Raw genomic sequence first — 18485 nt, forward strand, 5'->3', positions numbered from 1 at the left:
CAGAGGTAATACTATATGTGGATAAGGGAGAGAAGGAACACAGAAAGTTCATTTTGTTGATCCCTAGAAGGAAAAGACTGAATCTACACTGATTAAAAAAGAGTGAGGGGCAAGATTCTGTGGAGAATTGACAAGCTGGATGCCGACATGTCCTTCTAGTTGGGGGGGTGGGGGAAATAGTTTCAGAACAAAGAGTTAACCATTTCAATGATCGCTAAGAATTTATTTTGCCAAAGCATTGTCATTCTTTGAAATTCTCTACCAGAGAGCTGTGGAGGTGAAATCCATGAATATATTTGAGGTAGCAACTGACAAAATATTAAACTTCATGGATGACAAGGGGCCACTGGAGAGAACAGGTAAAAGGAGTCAAGGCAACACTGGGTCAGCCATTTTCTAATCACATAGCAGGGGAGGCTGGAGGGAGTGATGGCCTACTCTTGTCCCTGGTGGTAAACACAAACCTTTCATTGAGGAGGAAAAGATCACAGACCAGATGCAGCATCGACATGAACACTTCACTTACATTGTGCCTTTCCGAGGCTTCTCTGGACATTTCCTCTGAGCACATTTAGCATTGGCCTTGGTGTTGATGTTTTTATTGCCACCAGGAAGCAGAGCTGATTTGCCCTTTTTAGAAGATTTGCCATCAGAGAACGCAGCAGTTACTGTAGCTTCTCCTCCCTCCTCGCTTATGCTTTGCTCCTTATTCAGCTTTTTACAAGTCTTTGTGGAATCTTGAGCATTGGACACATTAACCCTTTGTTCACCTGCAGGGAAAGTTTCAAGAATTACAAGCTTAATGTTTTAAAAAAAATAAAATTAAAATAAAAAGGACATAAAAACAAACATGTTTCAAGTTCAATAAATCAGAGAAAAACACCAAATGGCTTATCAGAAGCCATCAATTGCAATTCCTTAATGAGTAAATTGCAGATACGAGACTAGTTCTGCTGAAAGGCAATTACATAGGATTCAATAAAATTAGTATTTCTATAAGAACAGCAATTCTATTCAGGATCCAAAACATGGAGCACTAAACCGAGAACCGAAAGCATCCAGTTATCCAAACAGTGTTTGATTTCTCAGTGGATTGTGGTGTGAGCAAATTGATGCAAACTAAAAGAATGGAAATAGAAACAGAAATAGTCAGGTAGGAATGGGTGGGGAAATATTAAAACTGGCACATCCGTAACAAAATCAATGTCCTTCACAATTCCCCTCATTGTGAGGTGTATATGGGGGTTCTGTGACCCATTCTTTCAGCAATTGTATATATGGATACCTTCAACTAACAAATTAATTAATTAAACTGACCAAGCAGGGGTTCCAGTCTGGATCAGCCTTTTTTACCTGAAGAGGCTGAAGATCGTTTTATGACCATGAATCATTTGTTGGTCATTGGTAATGGATTCTGGTGGAAATAAGTGATTAAGACAGATAACCAGATGGAAATTGGATAAATAAACTTATCAAATCCCAGAGGTGTATTAAGGACACTTGCCTGAAAGTGTTTCAAGATGGTCAAGAGACATGTAACAGTTCAACCTGCCATTTACAAGGTCATAATACTACATTGTCCCACAGGATGGTACATGTCACAGCAGCCACACTGTGGCCTCACAGGCCCAAGGTCCTGGTTTCAATCCTGCCCTCTGGTATTGTGTGCAGTTGGAGCATTACTGTTACCGTGGATTTGACCCGGATGCTCCAGAATCCTTATACACCCCAAAGATATGATGGCAGATTAACTGGCAACAATGTTTCATCAGTGTAGGCAATTATTAGGGGAAACAGAAAGTCAATCTTGGAGTTGGACAGCACAGAAACAGGCCATTCATCCACACCGATCCTTTTACCCATCCAAACGCATTACATTTGACCACATTAGATCTGTATCCTAGGTTTTTCCATTTAACTGCCTGCCTAAATATCCCTACAAAGTAATTATACATGATTATCACTTCCTCTGGTAGCAAAGCCACTGTTGAAAAAAATTTTTCCCTCACACCCCCTATAAAACTCCTCAACCAGAGCCTTGTTTTTTTTAAAATTCCCCTATACAGGAAAAAGATTCTGATTGTCTATGCATGCCTCTCATTATTTTCCCTCTCAAGTCACCATCTTCACTCCATGGGAAACAAGTCAACATCTTCACCCCAATCCTGGCAACATCCTGCTGAATCTCCTCTGCTCTCTTTCCAATACAATCATATCCTTCCTCTTGCCTGGCAACCAGAACTGTCCAAGTGCCGTTTAAGCAGTGTTTAGTAAAGGCACAACACAACATCCCAAGCGTGCCCTGATGTTCAACACTTGCCATTTGCTTTCTTTACCACCCCATGCCACTTTCAGGGAACTATCAACTTGAAACCCAGTCACTATTCATCAAAATTTCTTCATACTCTTTACTGTACGTCTGACCTCTCACTTCCCACAGTGCATTATTTTTCTATTGTGATTAAATTCCATCTTACACTCCATCTAACTTTTCAACTGATCTATATTGTTATGAGCCTAGAGGACCCCAAAACCCAGCAGCAATAGATATTCACCAAGACAAATGGTTACTTAAACAAAAGTTGCTTTTAATTATCTTTAAACATGAAAACAGGATCAAACTTTAACTTATTACTTACTATTAACTAACCTAACAACCCTTTTCTAATTCTAAGCACACGTGTGTAATGTGTATGCAAGTTCAGATAAGTTATTTGATTCAGTCCAATCTAACTTTTCATTCCTCCAAGTTCACTGATGGGAGGCAATTCTTATTCTGTGGACAGAATTTAACATTTATGAATTTCACTAGGATTTGGTGTTTGAAAAGTAAATGGTTATCGCTCAGGAAGGTTCTTGTTGGTTTTCAGAGAGAGATTTGTTGTTCGTTTGACACAAACTGATCCCTTTTAATCAGTCATGTCAGTATCTTGTCAGCTGATAACCTCTTTCTTTCAGGTCACCACAGAATTCCTTTTCGTTTCCCTTATTTCAAATAAAACATTAGGCAGCCAGTCCTCTCCTCTTGTATGGACCACAAGGGCTTTGACCAGGCTGAACTAAGCACTCACAACCAGTCTTCAAAATGGGGTTTTTCCCACAAGCTTGCCAGCTTGTCAGGTTCCAGTCTCCGCTGCTGCTGAACTCTAGCACTGCAGAACTGAATTCTCTCCCTCTCTCTGAGAAAACCCTATTTCACTCTCTCTGCTTGCAAAACCACATGACCCTCTTAGAACAGCAACCTCCACTCAGACAGACTGCAGCTCTGACTAGTTATTTCATCTGTTGCTTTTCAAAACAACAATCCATTAGTGAAGTCCTTTGGAACTCCCAAAAGCTTTTAGCTTTTGCAAAGGCATTTGGAGCCATACTATCTAGCTTGAGCTTGGGATACTTGATGTGATCTAAACTTCTATCATGATCCAAAATTGATTTCATTATCAGCTGAGATCTGTTTTAAAGTGTTTGTATGTGACCTTGTTACAGAGTTCTGTGTTGTGTATTGACCTAAGTGTTGTGTGGTTTTATGTTAAAAAGTGATAGTTTGCCTTTGAGAGCCAAGGTGAAGGTGGACTGCAGAGAGTGGGAGACGGACTAGACATATGCAAAAGATGATCAAGAAATTTCTAGACTTGGAAGACAAACCACCACTGGGTATGGCTGTGATGTGGAAGGAGGCCCAAGCAGAGTCATCGTCTGGGAGGCAGTTTAGAATGTTGGGCATTTTAAAAGGGATGAACATTCCGAAGGCAGCCAAAGGATCCGGTCCAAGCTATTGTTCCTCTCTCTGCAAGCAACACAAGACAACAACTTTGAATTTTGTGCTCTCTCTCTCTCTATCAAAGATCTTTTGGCTTCATTTTACCAAACAAACTGAATTTTGTTTACGATCTTTAATTCAATTGTAATCAAAGTTTTGAGTCTTGTGTTTTGTGTCTAAATTTTTTTTAATGTGGGCTGGTTGGAAATATAACTTAGACTTTGATTACATGTTATATTTAAGCTGGGGAATTTATTAGTTTTACACTGTTATAGAAATTTGTATATTAACCAGTGGGCATTGTTATAAGGGGGGGGGGGATTTTGAATTAAAGTTTGAAGGTGAAATTTTGTTAAAGTAATTGTTTATCTTTACCCCTGTGTGATATGCATTTTTTGTGGTTGCTGGTTTGATCTTGTAACAGACCTACACTAAAACAAAACCTGCCAAACATTATCTCCCAAAAACATATCTATATACAATATAAAATGCAACATATTCTGTCACAATATCCTGTTGTTCTCTTCAGCCTTCATATTCCACACAACCAATTTTTATTTCATCTTTAAATGCACTAATCACACACATACACACAAATATGGCTGTGCCGCTGGTGAGGACCCACGGAGAGTAGAGAGCATAGACACAGCACTCTTACGGGGTCCAACCACCCAGTCCAACTGCCACCTGCTCTGTACAGTCTGTTGATGGAGCCGATGGTGGTTTTGTTTAAAAATTCTGCAACTAAGGGATCTGCACCCAAGATGGTGGCGTCTATGATTGGCAGCAGGAACGAGGGGTGCAGACTCTTGGGAGGCAAAGGACTGGTACAGGACACTAGAAAACAGGAAGAACAACCCATTTGAGAAAGAGAAGCAGAAGCAGAGGAGACAGCCCATGGGATGGTGACCACAGTATGGGACCAATGAGGAGCTCTGCAGCTGAAGAACACAGACAGGTGGGCAGTTTGCGACTCGAGGTGAGGAATTCACACCAGGTGGTGTACAGCTGGAGTCTGGCTGAAGAGTAATAGGTATCAGAACCAGGATGCAAGAAGGTGCTGGAGGCTTCCTGATCGTGCCGGAAATTCAGATCTGGAGTTCAAGGCTGTTGATGATTTGGATTGGACTTGGAGGCTGCAATAGCACTGGAGAAGAATCCATGAACATGTGGGGTCTCTGACGGAACTCTTTTGCTCCTCTTTCTCTGACTACAAGAGGAACTTCTGCCAATACTGAATCGGTCTACCTTATGGCAGACAAAAGCAAATTGTGCAATATTGCACTACCTTTATTGCATGAGAACAAAGGAATTTTGAATCACTACATTTATATCCATATTAATATATATATACCATAAAGGGTCCCAGCATCAACTCTTGATCAAATAGGGAAGAGAAGTGGCAGGCTGGGACTGGTGGAACTCCAGTGGGAGCTGGCATGGACAAGTTCAAATGCCACCAAAAAAGCTGGGGAAAATTCCACTCTAAAGTTAGAACATTAGCACCAATTTGAGTGAACACCACTTGGTTCACCATCACGCTTCATGAAAGAGTGGCCAATAGCGCGAAGCAACTGCACAGCAGCCTCTTGTGCATTTTCAAAAGGTGTGCGTGCCAAGCGAGTCAAAAGGTGGATCCTGCCAGCCTGCAGAGAACCCCAGCACCTCTCATTTTTATTTTGGAGTTCAAGCTGCCATACAATTTAATGTCCTGTCCTTAAACCTTTTCAGGATAGCTTTCATCCAGTGGTCAATGCAACCATTATGTGGGGATCAAGCAGCGCAACCTCGTGGACTGCAGAGCCTGTTCTGTGCTGTAAAGTTCCACGCAATGTACACCTCGCCTGAGGCAGGGGCTCAGCAGCCACCAAAATGAACACCAGCTGATAATAAAATCGATTTTGGATCATGATAGAAGTTTAGATCACATCAAGTATCCCAAGCTCAAGGGTTGTCTGGATTCCACTTTATTCCATCACAATTGGATAAGACTAAACACAAACTTGAAGAGCATCCCCACATATTCCACCCTATGAACATTACACTGCCTCAACATTCTTCAACCCCCCCCTCTCGTTTTCTCTCTCCTCCTGATTCATACAAATTCTCCCCTCCACATCATTTCTCCAAACAAAATATGTATATTTTGTTCTCCCCATCATCCCTCTCATACTTGGTTCAACTTATAACCTTGATGATCAGTTTCCAGCATCCTGTGCTTCCACTTATCACCCATTTCCTGTTGCAACTTCCCAACCACTCCAACAGCCCCTTTATCTCCTCTCAGATTCGATCATCAACCAGGCACTGTCTCACAATTCCTCCATTCCTCTCCCCCATCTGCTGGCTTCACCTGATCCTTATCCCCCTCCTCACCTAGTTCCACCCATCAACTGCCAGCCCCTTTTTACATCTCAGCTCTTTACATCACCTATCACCTCTCCCCCGTACTCAGTCCTGATGGAGGGTCTTGACCAAAATTTTAAACAACCCCTCTGCCTCAGAACGTTCTCTAACCCACCGAGTTATTCCAACATTTTGTGTTTTGCTCACAAATCAAGTGGTTTGATAAAATTATAGTTGTGCATATCCAAGCAATACATTTTGAAATTACTGAAATAGCCACGGTGATGACCTCACATACCTTTCTCTTTCTGCACTTCACATTTTACAGTACATTTAACTTGTAATTTCATTTGATTATTTGAAGCAGCAGAGTTTTCATCTTGCAGTGGAACACGGGAAGCACGAGATTGTGCAGGGCTCAAACGGCAAAGGGTCTTCGACTTAATATGCGTGTTTTCCTAGTGAAACAGGAGCATGGAAGAGGGGAAAAGAACATTTATAAATCACATTAAGTGTCTCCAGGATATTACAAAGTGTCACACTATAAATTGTTTCTGAAAAGCTTTATATTGACTGATGATTTGCACGAGTCACAAGCTAGTGACACGGGGTATGGGGGAAGGCAAAACAGATGAGAGGATGGCAGATGTTAAGGCAAGTCTGAAAGGGTGGACAGATGGGTTAACGAGTAAGATTGTGGGGCTAACGGGCCTCTATTTCATCAAAGCACGGTTAGCGCAATGCTGTTACAGTGCCAGTGACCGGGGCTCGAATCTGGTGGTATCTTACAGGAGTTTGTACATTTTCTGGTGTCGGCATGGATTTCCTCCAGGTTCTCTGGTTTTCTCCCACTCTTCAAAACATACTGGGTTGTAGGCCAATTGGGTGTAATTGGGCAGTATGGGCTCAAAGGCTAAAAGGACCTGTAGGTCTAAATTATATTTTTAAAAGAGCATTACGGGCAGAGACAGGATCAGTACTTGGAATTACGACATTTTGGCCTTATGAAGAAGTGGCTGCAAGGTGGACAGGACAGGCAACTCAATATTCTTGGGTTTTGTTGTTTTAGATGAGATGAAGAGGGAAATAAGAGGTGAATGGGTTATATTACCAATTAGGGAGAGCATCAAAGCTGCACTCTGAGGATGTCATGGGAGACCATTCATTGAGATAATATGGGTAGAGATCAAAGAAAGGTACAATCTGACAGACTTGCACTCAAGGCCTCCCAAAAGCCAAAAAGATGAAGAAACAGATAAAGACAAAAGATGATGGTAAGATGCAAACGCATAAGGGTTGTCATTGTTGGATACTTTAAACTTCCCCAATATTGATGGAGACTTCCTCAATGACAGAGGATATGAGGCAGAATTTGTTAAGCTCATTCAGGAGGGTTTGTTGAAGCAGCATTTTGATAGCCCACTGGGAAGGGGGCCATATTAGACCTATTCAGAAAGGAGACCGGACAGCTGATCAATTTCAGTGGAAGAGCATTTTGGGCATAGTGATCACCATGAACACAGAGACCTTGTGAGAAATTACAAAATTGGGGAAAGGGAATTATTACACAAGAGCTCAGTAAAGTGAATTGGGAGTAGCTGTTATCAGGAACGTCTATAATTGACACATGCAAGTTGTTAAAGGACCAACATATTAGAGTTCAGAACCAGCATGTTCAAGTGAACAAGGACTGCGATTATAAGATAAGAAAACCTTGGATAAAGAGTGCTGTTGTGAATTTAATCAAAGGAGGAGGAATTTACAGCAAAACTAACCATTATGTGGAATTCAAGCAACCGGCAAAAGAAACAGAAAATAAATAGGTAAAAAGTTCGGGAGTTTGAGATTGGTACCCCCCCCCCCCCACCCCTTAGTGGCTCGTTTGCCAAACATGCAATCTCAAGCAACTCTCAAATACACTTATCCAGCATCTACCAATCCCCATAAGTGTCAGATACCAAGGGGTTTACTGTACAAGGTGCAGGAAAGAACTCCAGCAGGGTATTAGGAAGGCCAAAGGGGGCCACGAAATGCCATTTGTTAACAGGATTAAAGAGAATCCCAGTGCATTTTATAGGCATGAAGATGATTTGGGAGAGGACTGGACCACTAAAGACAAAGGAAGAAATTTATGTTTGGAGCCAGAGGAAGCAAGTGAGAACACTGATTGGGAACATAATATTGAGAACACTCATGTTAGAGCATCCGAGATCAAGAAAGATGGCACTGACTTTATTGACTTTAGAGGAGCATTTGGGTGGATTGGTTCCCTCAGCTTGATGGCATATAATCCCATGTTATTGAAAAAGGCAAGCGAGGGAATTGCTGGGGCCTTGACAAAGATCTTTCTATCCTCACTAGCAATAGATAAGATTCAGGACTGCAGAGTAATTAATGATGTTCCTCTGTAAAAGGAAAACTGTGATAACCCAGGAAATTTGAGGGTTTTTTTTGAGGTGACGACAAAGCTGGTTGATGAGGGAGGGCTGCAGATGTTGTCTACGTGAACTTCCTTTCATTGTAGGCTAATCCAAAAGGTACAGACGACAGGTGAATTAGTTTGGATATAAAGTGCCCTCCCTAATGTTTGCGACAAAGACCCTTTCTTGCCTTTATTTATGCCTGTGCTCCAGTTTTAAATTTGTAATGAAACAATTCATATATTTTGGTTTGACTATGCAGAAATTACAGCACTTTTTATACATAGTTCCCCTATTTCAGGGCACCATAATGTTTGGGACATTTGGCTTCACAGGTGTTTGAGAGTACTCAGGTATGTTTAATTGCTTCATTGGTGTAGGTATAAGAGAGTTAGCCTTGCATCTAAAGCCGCTTTCAGGTGGAATTGCCGGGAGAATGCAGCTCTAGAGCTGGCTGCGGGTGTCTGCGAAGCAACGTTCAGGTGACAATACTGAAGGCACTGTTCTGCCACCTGAAAGGTCCACAGAGGGGAGAGGTGATGTGGAGCAAATGCCAGCTCCTGAGTCGGGGCTGTGGTGGCTGGCACGGGACATCGGGGCTGTCAGGCAGCGGGAAGTTGGGTTATCAGCCTGCCCCCTGCTAGGCACCTGAAAGCTGCTAGCCGCTTTCAGGCTGCTGCTTTTAGGTGCCTAGGGGGAGCGCTCGGAAGTGGAGAACATAACTCCCCGAGGTGGGTTGAGTAAGTGCTCCTCGGGCTGGGTTTTCCACTTTCAAGTGGCCTCCCAACAGCCACATTTGGATAATTTAGGTGGCTTTACATTCGGGTATTATGGTCACCTGAAAGTGGCTTAAGCTTTTGATCACCTTTGGAATCTGTAGATGCCATTTTTCAACCTGAGAACCAGAGTTGTGCCAATGTAAGTCAAAGAAGCCATTATGAATAAAACAGTAAGAGACATCTGTAGCATCACTACAACTCCCAGGAGGCATCAAATTGGGCATGTGACATCAGCATGTCGAGCTCTTGATTCTGGCTTTTAAAAGATTGTGCAAGTGATGAGTAAATCCATCTGATTCACTCTAGAAATGCCTTGTGTGGTTATTTAATTGTGTCCACTATGAATCCAGTGGTCACAATTGGTGACCCAAATAGTCCAAAATCAGTTTTAGAAAAATATGGATTCTGCAGCCATTACTGGGAAGCCACCAACTTTCTGGAGAGCTGAACCTGAACTGTGGTTCCAACAGGCTGAAGCACAATTTCACCTTTGTAAAGTCAAATTGGACACCACTTGTTACTCCCATTGGACACCACTTGTTACTACCATCTTGTCACTACCCTGGACCAGGCTGTTGCTAAGAGGGTCAGCAAATTCCCTCGGGATCCATCACATACCAGCAAGTATGATGCTTTAAAAGCACTTTTATTACATGTATATGGTATGTCCTGTAGGGAAAGGGCAGCCAAACCACTACATCTCGCTGGGTTGGGAGACCACGCCTCCAAAACTAATGGATGAAACGCTGTTCCTAGCAGCTGGCAAAAGGCCCAATGTTATTCGAGCAGCTCTTTTTTTTTAAAAAAAGAGTGAATATCAGATGATATCAGGCTCTTGTTATCCAAGTGTTCATTTGAAGAACCAAGGCTGTAGCAGCATTCTATAATTGGTTAAAAAGGACAGTAAGACAAATCTGCACAACCAACCCCTCTGATATTGACCCCATGTCATACTCAGTGCTCTTTGCACATCACTCCCTACGAACAGGCAACGTCCCAAGACAAGCAAGCCTGTGGATACCTCATCTTGGTGTTATTACCACAGACATTGGGGAGTAAATGCCCACAAGTGCCTTCCATGCTGCCTGTTTGTGGGAAATTTCCAGGTCAACCGCCATTAAGGGCTGCGATGGTTGACAAAAAACCTGCAAGCCTACTGTATGTATGGGACCAGTTGTCCGAGCAAAAATTTCTGGTGGACATGGGTTCAGAAGTTGGTGTATTTCCACCCACTGGTTTTGACACACACCATCCTACCCCAGACCTGCAACTATGAGCAGTTAACAGTTCCAACATTCCTACCTTTGTCATCTTGACACCTGGCCATTGATTAGAGCAGCAGTATCCTGACATTTACTTGGTGCAGATTTTCTTCAGGCTCATTCATTCCTTGTTAACTTAAAATGGCTTTGGCCAATAGATGGAACTACTTTTCAGACTATTCCTCGAGTAGATGCCTATACCCCAGCTCTGTGCCTTCAAACATTCAGTAAACCAATAGATTAATTCTCCAAGCTGTTGGAAGATTTCTGAGATTATTACTCTACAATTTTCTGCCTCCACTGTAAAGCACGGTGTTACTCATCACATTTGTACTAAGGGCCCTCCATCCATGTTAAAGCACGCCACTTGCTTCTAGAGAAGCTGTGCTTAGCAAAGGAAGAGTTTTCCAAGATGGAGGAACTAGGCATAATTCATAGGTCCAACAGTCCCTGGGCATCTCCATTACATGTGGTCCAGAAACACAATGGAGGTTGGTGACTTTGTAGAGATTACAGGCAGCTTAACGACATTACCATCCCAGATTGTTATTCGATACCTCCCAGTAAAGCCAGAAGACACTCCAAAAACAGCAGTAATTACCCCGTTTAGGTTGTTCAAATTTTTATGAATGCCATTCGGATTAAAGAATGCCGCTCAAACATTTCAATGGATGATGGTATGATACTTTAGGACGTGGTATAACTGATGTCTTTATTTACGTCGACGACATCTTAGTGGCCACTGGACTAAGGAAGAACATTTGGAACACATTCTTACACTTTTTATTCAAAAAAATTTTCATCCATTAGTTTTGAAGACGAAAGATCTGCTGACTCATGCCACTATGCTTAGCTATCCAGTTTTAAATGCAGCCACTGCCCTTTCTACAGACACTTCAAATATAGCCATAGAAGGTGCATTTCATCAATACGCTAATGGGCAATGGAAACTGTTGACATTCTTCAGCCGCCATCTTCGTGAAGCAGAGAAGAAATACAGTGCTTTTGATAAGGAGCTTTTGGCCATTTACTTGCCTATTCGACACTTTGTTACTTTTTTGGAGGGCAGAGATTTTACTATGTCCACAGACATAGTAATTCTGTTCATGAAGTCTTCTGTGGACAAGCCCTTACTATTTGCATTTTCCAAGGTTGCAGAGCCCTGGTTCACTCAACAACAATGGCAATTACTCATTTCAGAATTCTCCACAAAAATACTACACATTTCCAGAAAAGACAATATAGTAGCTGATACATTTTCCCACTCTGCTCCACGCAAAGTTTCCTCTGTCGATCAAGGTATTGACAACGCAGTTTTGGCCATGGCCCAAAAACATGACCACAAGATGAATGCTCAGACTGTAATCACAAATCTGCATTTGAAAGATGTCCAGTTTGGAGTTAAAGGAAAACTACTCCTCTGTGATACATCAACAGGACACCCACGCCCAGTAGTTCCCGCATCATGGAAACGTCGAGTATTTGACACCATGCTGTCTCTCACATTCATCAATTAGATTGACCATTTGTATTGTTTCTGACAGGTTTGTATGGCATGGTCTTAAAAACAGATGTTACACAAATGGTGAGGTCCTGCATTGCCCGCCATATAATGCACCACTGCAGTCCTTCCCAGCAGTTACTCAGTGTTTTGCTCATGTCCACATGGATATTGTTGGTCTGCTTTCTTCAAGAGGATACCATTATCTTTTTACAGCAATAGACAGGTTTACACGGTGCCTCGAGGCCATGCCTATGATAGCTGCTACTAGAGACACTTGTGTTCAGGAATTCCTCAGTTTCTGGGTGTCTTGTTTTGGTTCACTGGTGCATGTTACTTCAGATAGAGGACCACGGTTTACTTTCTTGGTGTTGACGTTCTGTCTCACTTACTCAGTAAAACAATTCATCAGATGAATGCCCATCATCCCCAGGCCAAAGGAATGGTGGAAAGATTTCGACATCTCGTCAGCCTTGATGGCTCCGTTAGAGGGCCCGAACTGGGCTCATGAGCTACCCTGGGTATTAGAACAATTCCAAAGGAAGAGCTCAAGCTTCATCTGCGGAGCTAGTGTACAGCGCTCCACTGGTAGTTCAAGGGGGATTTCGTCCCCTACCATTCCAACTTCAGTGATGATCCTAGGGAACTGTTGAGCAGGCTGAGGGAGACTGTAGGAAAATTATTATCACATGGAGAACACTCTTCTTTTGTACCTGAAGACCTCAAAAACTGCGAATGTTTCTTCGTCCAAAGGGGAAAACTTGGTCAACCTTTACAGATGCCCTACAAAGGATACTCAGACAGATAGGCCGACCTGTATTTTGGACATTGGAGGGAAGCCAGTCTTTCATTATTGACAAGCTTAAACCAGCTCACGTGGACAAATCTTCCCCACTACAGCAGCCAACAGTCAGTCTCAGAGTTCGACAACCTAAAAGAGAAACTTTTCTGCCAATTTGAGGGGGGGGGGGCATGTAGCGGCACAACTCCCAGGCAACAAACCAGTCATGTGACATCAGTGCGTGAAGAGATCAGCACGTGTCAAGCATGTGATTCTGATTTTTAAAAGGTTGCGCAGGTAAGGAAGAGTAAATCCGTTTGATTCACTCTAGAAACGCCTTGTGTGGTTACTTCGTCACGTCCACTGCGATTCTAGTGGCCACACATCACTCAAACCTCAGGATTACCAAAATCCACAGTTTGGATCATTAAAAAATAGCATACTGGTGGGCTCAGTAATCACAAAGGGACTGGCATTGTAAGGATGACCTCCACTTGTGATGAGAGAAGAATTCTCACCATAATGCAGAAAAATTTCCAAACATGGTTCGACAGATCAGAAACGCTCTTTAGAATGTAGGTATGGAAATGTCAATGATTAATGTCCACAGAAGACTTCATGAACAGAATTACAGGCTACACAGCAAGGTGCAAACCATGGCAAAAGGTGGTGTGCTTTGGATCTTGGGCAGTTCCTTTAGGTCTCCACACTTTGTTCTTGCCATCATCCTGTTACAGGTTAATCTTGGTCTCATTTATCCACAAGACTTTTTTTCAGAATTCTAAAGGCTCCTTTAAATACTTCTAGGCAATCTGTAATCTGGCCATCCAGTTTCTGTGGCTAACTCGTGGTTTGCATCTTGAAGTGTAGCTTCTGTGTTTCTGTTCATGAAGTCTTCTGCGGACAGTCATCAATGAATATCAAGACCTGCCTCTGGAGGAATCTTTCTGATTTGACAGACAGGTGTTTGGGGATTTTTCTTCATTATAATGAGAATTCTTCCGTCATGTCACTCCAGACCCAAGAATGTGATTGACTCTTAACTGTGTCTGGAAAGTTCTAACAAGATGCTCTGTGAGTGACAATTTAGGATGGACAGTAAATTCAGTGATTAACAACATCTTAGCTACTATCTTATAATCTACCAAGATCAGCAGGGAAGAAGTTCAAGTGCAATTCTTCCTCAGGAGTTTGCGGAGGAGCTAGTGGAGTTGTTCAAGTGAACCGGTATGGACTTGAAGGGCCGACATGGCCTGTTTCCGTGCTGTAAACGGTTATATGGTTATCAGCAGAATCCTTGGCCTACCAGTCCCTTTGCAATTACTGAACTCACCAATATGCTCTTTCTTCTTAATGATGTTCCAAACTGTTGATTTTGGTAATCCCAAGGTTTGGGCGATGTCTCTCACTGTTTTATTCTTGTTTTTCAGCCTCAATCGCTTCTTTAACTTTCAATGGCACAACTCTGGTCATGTTGAAAAATCACATCTACAGACTCCAAAGGTGATCAAAAGCTTAGATGCAAGGCTAGCTCTCTTATACCTGCACCAATGAAGTAATTAAATATACCAGAGTACTCACAAACACCTGTGAAGTCAAATGTCCCAAACGTAATGGGGCCCTGAAATGAGGGAACTATGTATAAAAAGTGCTGTAATTTCTCCATAGTCAAACCAAAATGTATACAAATAACCTTGAATAAAATTTGCAATGTGCACTTTAATTACATGTCAATTGTTTGATTACAAATTTAAAACTGGAGCCATGGGCAAATAAAAGAAAAAAAAGCATTTTTGACCTAAACATTATGGTGAGCACTGTAGAACTGGATGGCCCATAAAAGCAGAAGGTTGTGGTAGAACAATGTTATTCTGGATAGAGATTCAATCAGTGGTTTTCCACAGGGATCAACGGTGAAACTGTTAGTGATATCTCTCAACTATTTGGATGAAAAAAGGCAAGTGGGTAGTAAACTTGTGGAGGTCATAAAGTTTGTTGTGACCTGTGAGAGGTCTATCAAGGATAGATCAATTTCAAAGATGGGCAGGAGAGGGAAGGGAGGGGCACAGTAGGCATATAGGTGTATAGATTCCATGTGGCAACTTTGCATGGTAAACAGAATGTTTGAAATACTTGCTTTGATTTGGGAAGATGTAAAGATGAAAATGAAAAGAATGTTTGAGAAAATCATAAGGTCAAACAGCGTTCTTTATATAGCAAAAAGATAAGTCACCAACATTTTGGGCTTGAGCCCTTCAACAAAGGTTCCTCATACCTTGATGAAGGGCTCGTTCAAAACATTGGGCTTTGCTACATAAAGAACACCTTTTGAGCTGCTGTATTTCTCCAGAATTGTTTTTACTTCAATTACCGTGTCTGCAGATTTTCAGGTTTTACTCTGCAAAATACAAAGATTGGGACACCATAGTACAACTATGCAAGAAGCTGGAGACATGTCAGAGTAATCTGACCAAATATAGGAAAGGTATCATCAACTTGGAATAGGTGGAGAAGTGATTAACCAGATTGTTACCAGAACTTTTTCATTTTCATTCTTGTGATCACTTTTCATTCTTCCAAATTCAATGGGTGAGTGAAAGGCTCAGAGAGACACATAACAAGTCCATGTCCTGGTGTTCTGGAAGATTTGGGCAGCATAGTTGGCATAGTGGTTAGTGCAATGTCTCAAAAGCACCAGTGATCAGGACTTGGGTTTGAATCCTACGCTATCTTTAAGGAGTTTGCACATCTGCATGGGTTTTCCCCAGCGGCTGCGGTTTCCTCCCAACAAACGAAATGTACGGGGGGTGGGGTGCAATGGAGAGGCTGCATCCACCACATGGTGGAAACGCTGCACTCCTATATGGAGGTCACATCATGCCAATCAAGATCAGACTCACCCCAAGTCGTCAAGGTGATCCTCATGAATGGCCCATCTAAATTACCAGGTGCTGGTGTCCAGGCTGCTTGCCTGAACTCAGCTCTGACCTTCACCCATTTGGCCCAGTTGAATCCCCTGCTGAACACTGAACTTGGCTTCGAGCCATTGGCTGCAGCAGCCAACTGGGCCCTGGGTGATTAGCAACCCCCCCCCCCCCCGCCCCATACCTACTGCAGAGCTATAAAGGACCGTGTCCCCTTTGTTCTGTCTCTTTTTAACCCCTCATGGCATGTGGGTATCAACTTTCGCACTGGTTTGGGGTGAGTCCCAAGGTTAGGTGGCTAGAGCTGTGTCTGTTCCAGTCAAGGGGTGGGGGCATGTAGTATCACCTTGATGCTGAGTGTTGATTGTATGTATATATGAGTCAATTCCCCAGTTTCTCCCTCATTATCCAAAGTATACATTTCACCCCTTGCGCAGTGTATGTGTGTTTAAGTTCATTTAGCATTTTAACCCTGTTGCTCCATTTGCATCTCCAAAAATAAACGGTGCTTTGACCTCAATCTGGTTCTTAACCTGTGGGATCCACATGAACCCTTTCAATAGAGGGTGGGTTAAAGGGCAGAAATGGCCTGTTACTGTGCTGTAGGTCAAAATTAAAATAACTAATCTGGAATGGGCCCATAATCTTTCATTTCTCAATTGACCAAAACATGGCCTGACCTGTCTCAGGAAGAAAATGTTATAAATTTATTACCCTGTTAAAATAAACCACTGATGTCATTTCAAAGCAGCACCTCTTATTCTCAAACTGTGCTTCCCATTACTTGGTTTCCTAACCTCCCCCAAGGGAAATACTCCCAATAAGATGCAAGCGACTGGCCAGATTCTCAAAGCTAGAGCTCAAAGGGGTGGGGGGTGGGAGGGCGGGGACCCAACCGCCAGAGGCCGGGGGGTGGGAGGGCGGGGACCCAACCGCCAGAGGCCGGGGGGTGGGAGGGCGGGGACCCAACCGCCAGAGGCCGGGGGGTGGGAGGGCGGGGACCCAACCGCCAGAGGCCGGGGGGTGGGAGGGCGGGGACCCAACCGCCAGAGGCCGGGGGGTGGGAGGGCGGGGACCCAACCGCCAGAGGCCGGGGGGTGGGAGGGCGGGGACCCAACCGCCAGAGGCCGGGGGGTGGGAGGGCGGGGACCCAACCGCCAGAGGCCGGGGGGTGGGAGGGCGGGGACCCAACCGCCAGAGGCCGGGGGGTGGGAGGGCGGGGACCCAACCGCCAGAGGCCGGGGGGTGGGAGGGCGGGGACCCAACCGCCAGAGGCCGGGGGGTGGGAGGGCGGGGACCCAACCGCCAGAGGCCGGGGGGTGGGAGGGCGGGGACCCAACCGCCAGAGGCCGGGGGGTGGGAGGGCGGGGACCCAACCGCCAGAGGCCGGGGGGTGGGAGGGCGGGGACCCAACCGCCAGAGGCCGGGGGGTGGGAGGGCGGGGACCCAACCGCCAGAGGCCGGGGGGTGGGAGGGCGGGGACCCAACCGCCAGAGGCCGGGGGTGGGAGGGCGGGGACCCAACCGCCAGAGGCCGGGGGGTGGGAGGGCGGGGACCCAACCGCCAGAGGCCGGGGGGTGGGAGGGCGGGGACCCAACCGCCAGAGGCCGGGGGGTGGGAGGGCGGGGACCCAACCGCCAGAGGCCGGGGGGTGGGAGGGCGGGGACCCAACCGCCAGAGGCCGGGGGGTGGGAGGGCGGGGACCCAACCGCCAGAGGCCGGGGGGTGGGAGGGCGGGGACCCAACCGCCAGAGGCCGGGGGGTGGGAGGGCGGGGACCCAACCGCCAGAGGCCGGGGGGTGGGAGGGCGGGGACCCAACCGCCAGAGGCCGGGGGGTGGGAGGGCGGGGACCCAACCGCCAGAGGCCGGGGGGTGGGAGGGCGGGGACCCAACCGCCAGAGGCCGGGGGGTGGGAGGGCGGGGACCCAACCGCCAGAGGCCGGGGGGTGGGAGGGCGGGGACCCAACCGCCAGAGGCCGGGGGGTGGGAGGGCGGGGACCCAACCGCCAGAGGCCGGGGGGTGGGAGGGCGGGGACCCAACCGCCAGAGGCCGGGGGGTGGGAGGGCGGGGACCCAACCGCCAGAGGCCGGGGGGTGGGAGGGCGGGGACCCAACCGCCAGAGGCCGGGGGGTGGGAGGGCGGGGACCCAACCGCCAGAGGCCGGGGGGTGGGAGGGCGGGGACCCAACCGCCAGAGGCCGGGGGGTGGGAGGGCGGGGACCCAACCGCCAGAGGCCGGGGGGTGGGAGGGCGGGGACCCAACCGCCAGAGGCCGGGGGGTGGGAGGGCGGGGACCCAACCGCCAGAGGCCGGGGGGTGGGAGGGCGGGGACCCAACCGCCAGAGGCCGGGGGGGTGGGAGGGCGGGGACCCAACCGCCCGAGGCCGGGGGGTGGGAGGGCGGGGACCCAACCGCCCGAGGCCGGGGGGTGGGAGGGCGGGGACCCAACCGCCCGAGGCCGGGGGGTGGGAGGGCGGGGACCCAACCGCCCGAGGCCGGGGGGTGGGAGGGCGGGGACCCAACCGCCCGAGGCCGGGGGGTGGGAGGGCGGGGACCCAACCGCCCGAGGCCGGGGGGGTGGGAGGGCGGGGACCCAACCGCCCGAGGCCGGGGGGTGGGAGGGCGGGGACCCAACCGCCCGAGGCCGGGGGGTGGGAGGGCGGGGACCCAACCGCCCGAGGCCGGGGGGTGGGAGGGCGGGGACCCAACCG

The 18485-nt window shown here is 46.3% G+C and overlaps 1 protein-coding gene across 4 annotated transcripts in view; it reads right to left on the bottom strand.

The window, feature by feature from the left end:
- The window catches only part of kmt5aa (lysine methyltransferase 5Aa), a 43197-nt gene that overhangs the window by 19795 nt on the left and 4917 nt on the right, over positions 1–18485 (bottom strand). For 3 of the 4 annotated variants that reach the window (XM_069933513.1, XM_069933510.1, XM_069933511.1), the window contains exons 3-4: positions 6405–6564; positions 527–770 (exon numbers count right to left, since the gene is read on the bottom strand). In XM_069933513.1, the coding sequence (XP_069789614.1) occupies positions 527–770; positions 6405–6564 (404 nt within the window). Of the gene's footprint in view, positions 1–526; positions 771–6404; positions 6565–15382; positions 15488–18485 lie in introns of all 4 variants that reach the window. The other variant, XM_069933512.1, reaches the window with a different exon arrangement.

The sequence above is a fragment of the Narcine bancroftii genome, chromosome 4, assembly GCF_036971445.1.
Source record: "Narcine bancroftii isolate sNarBan1 chromosome 4, sNarBan1.hap1, whole genome shotgun sequence".
Taxonomy (NCBI): domain Eukaryota; kingdom Metazoa; phylum Chordata; class Chondrichthyes; order Torpediniformes; family Narcinidae; genus Narcine; species Narcine bancroftii.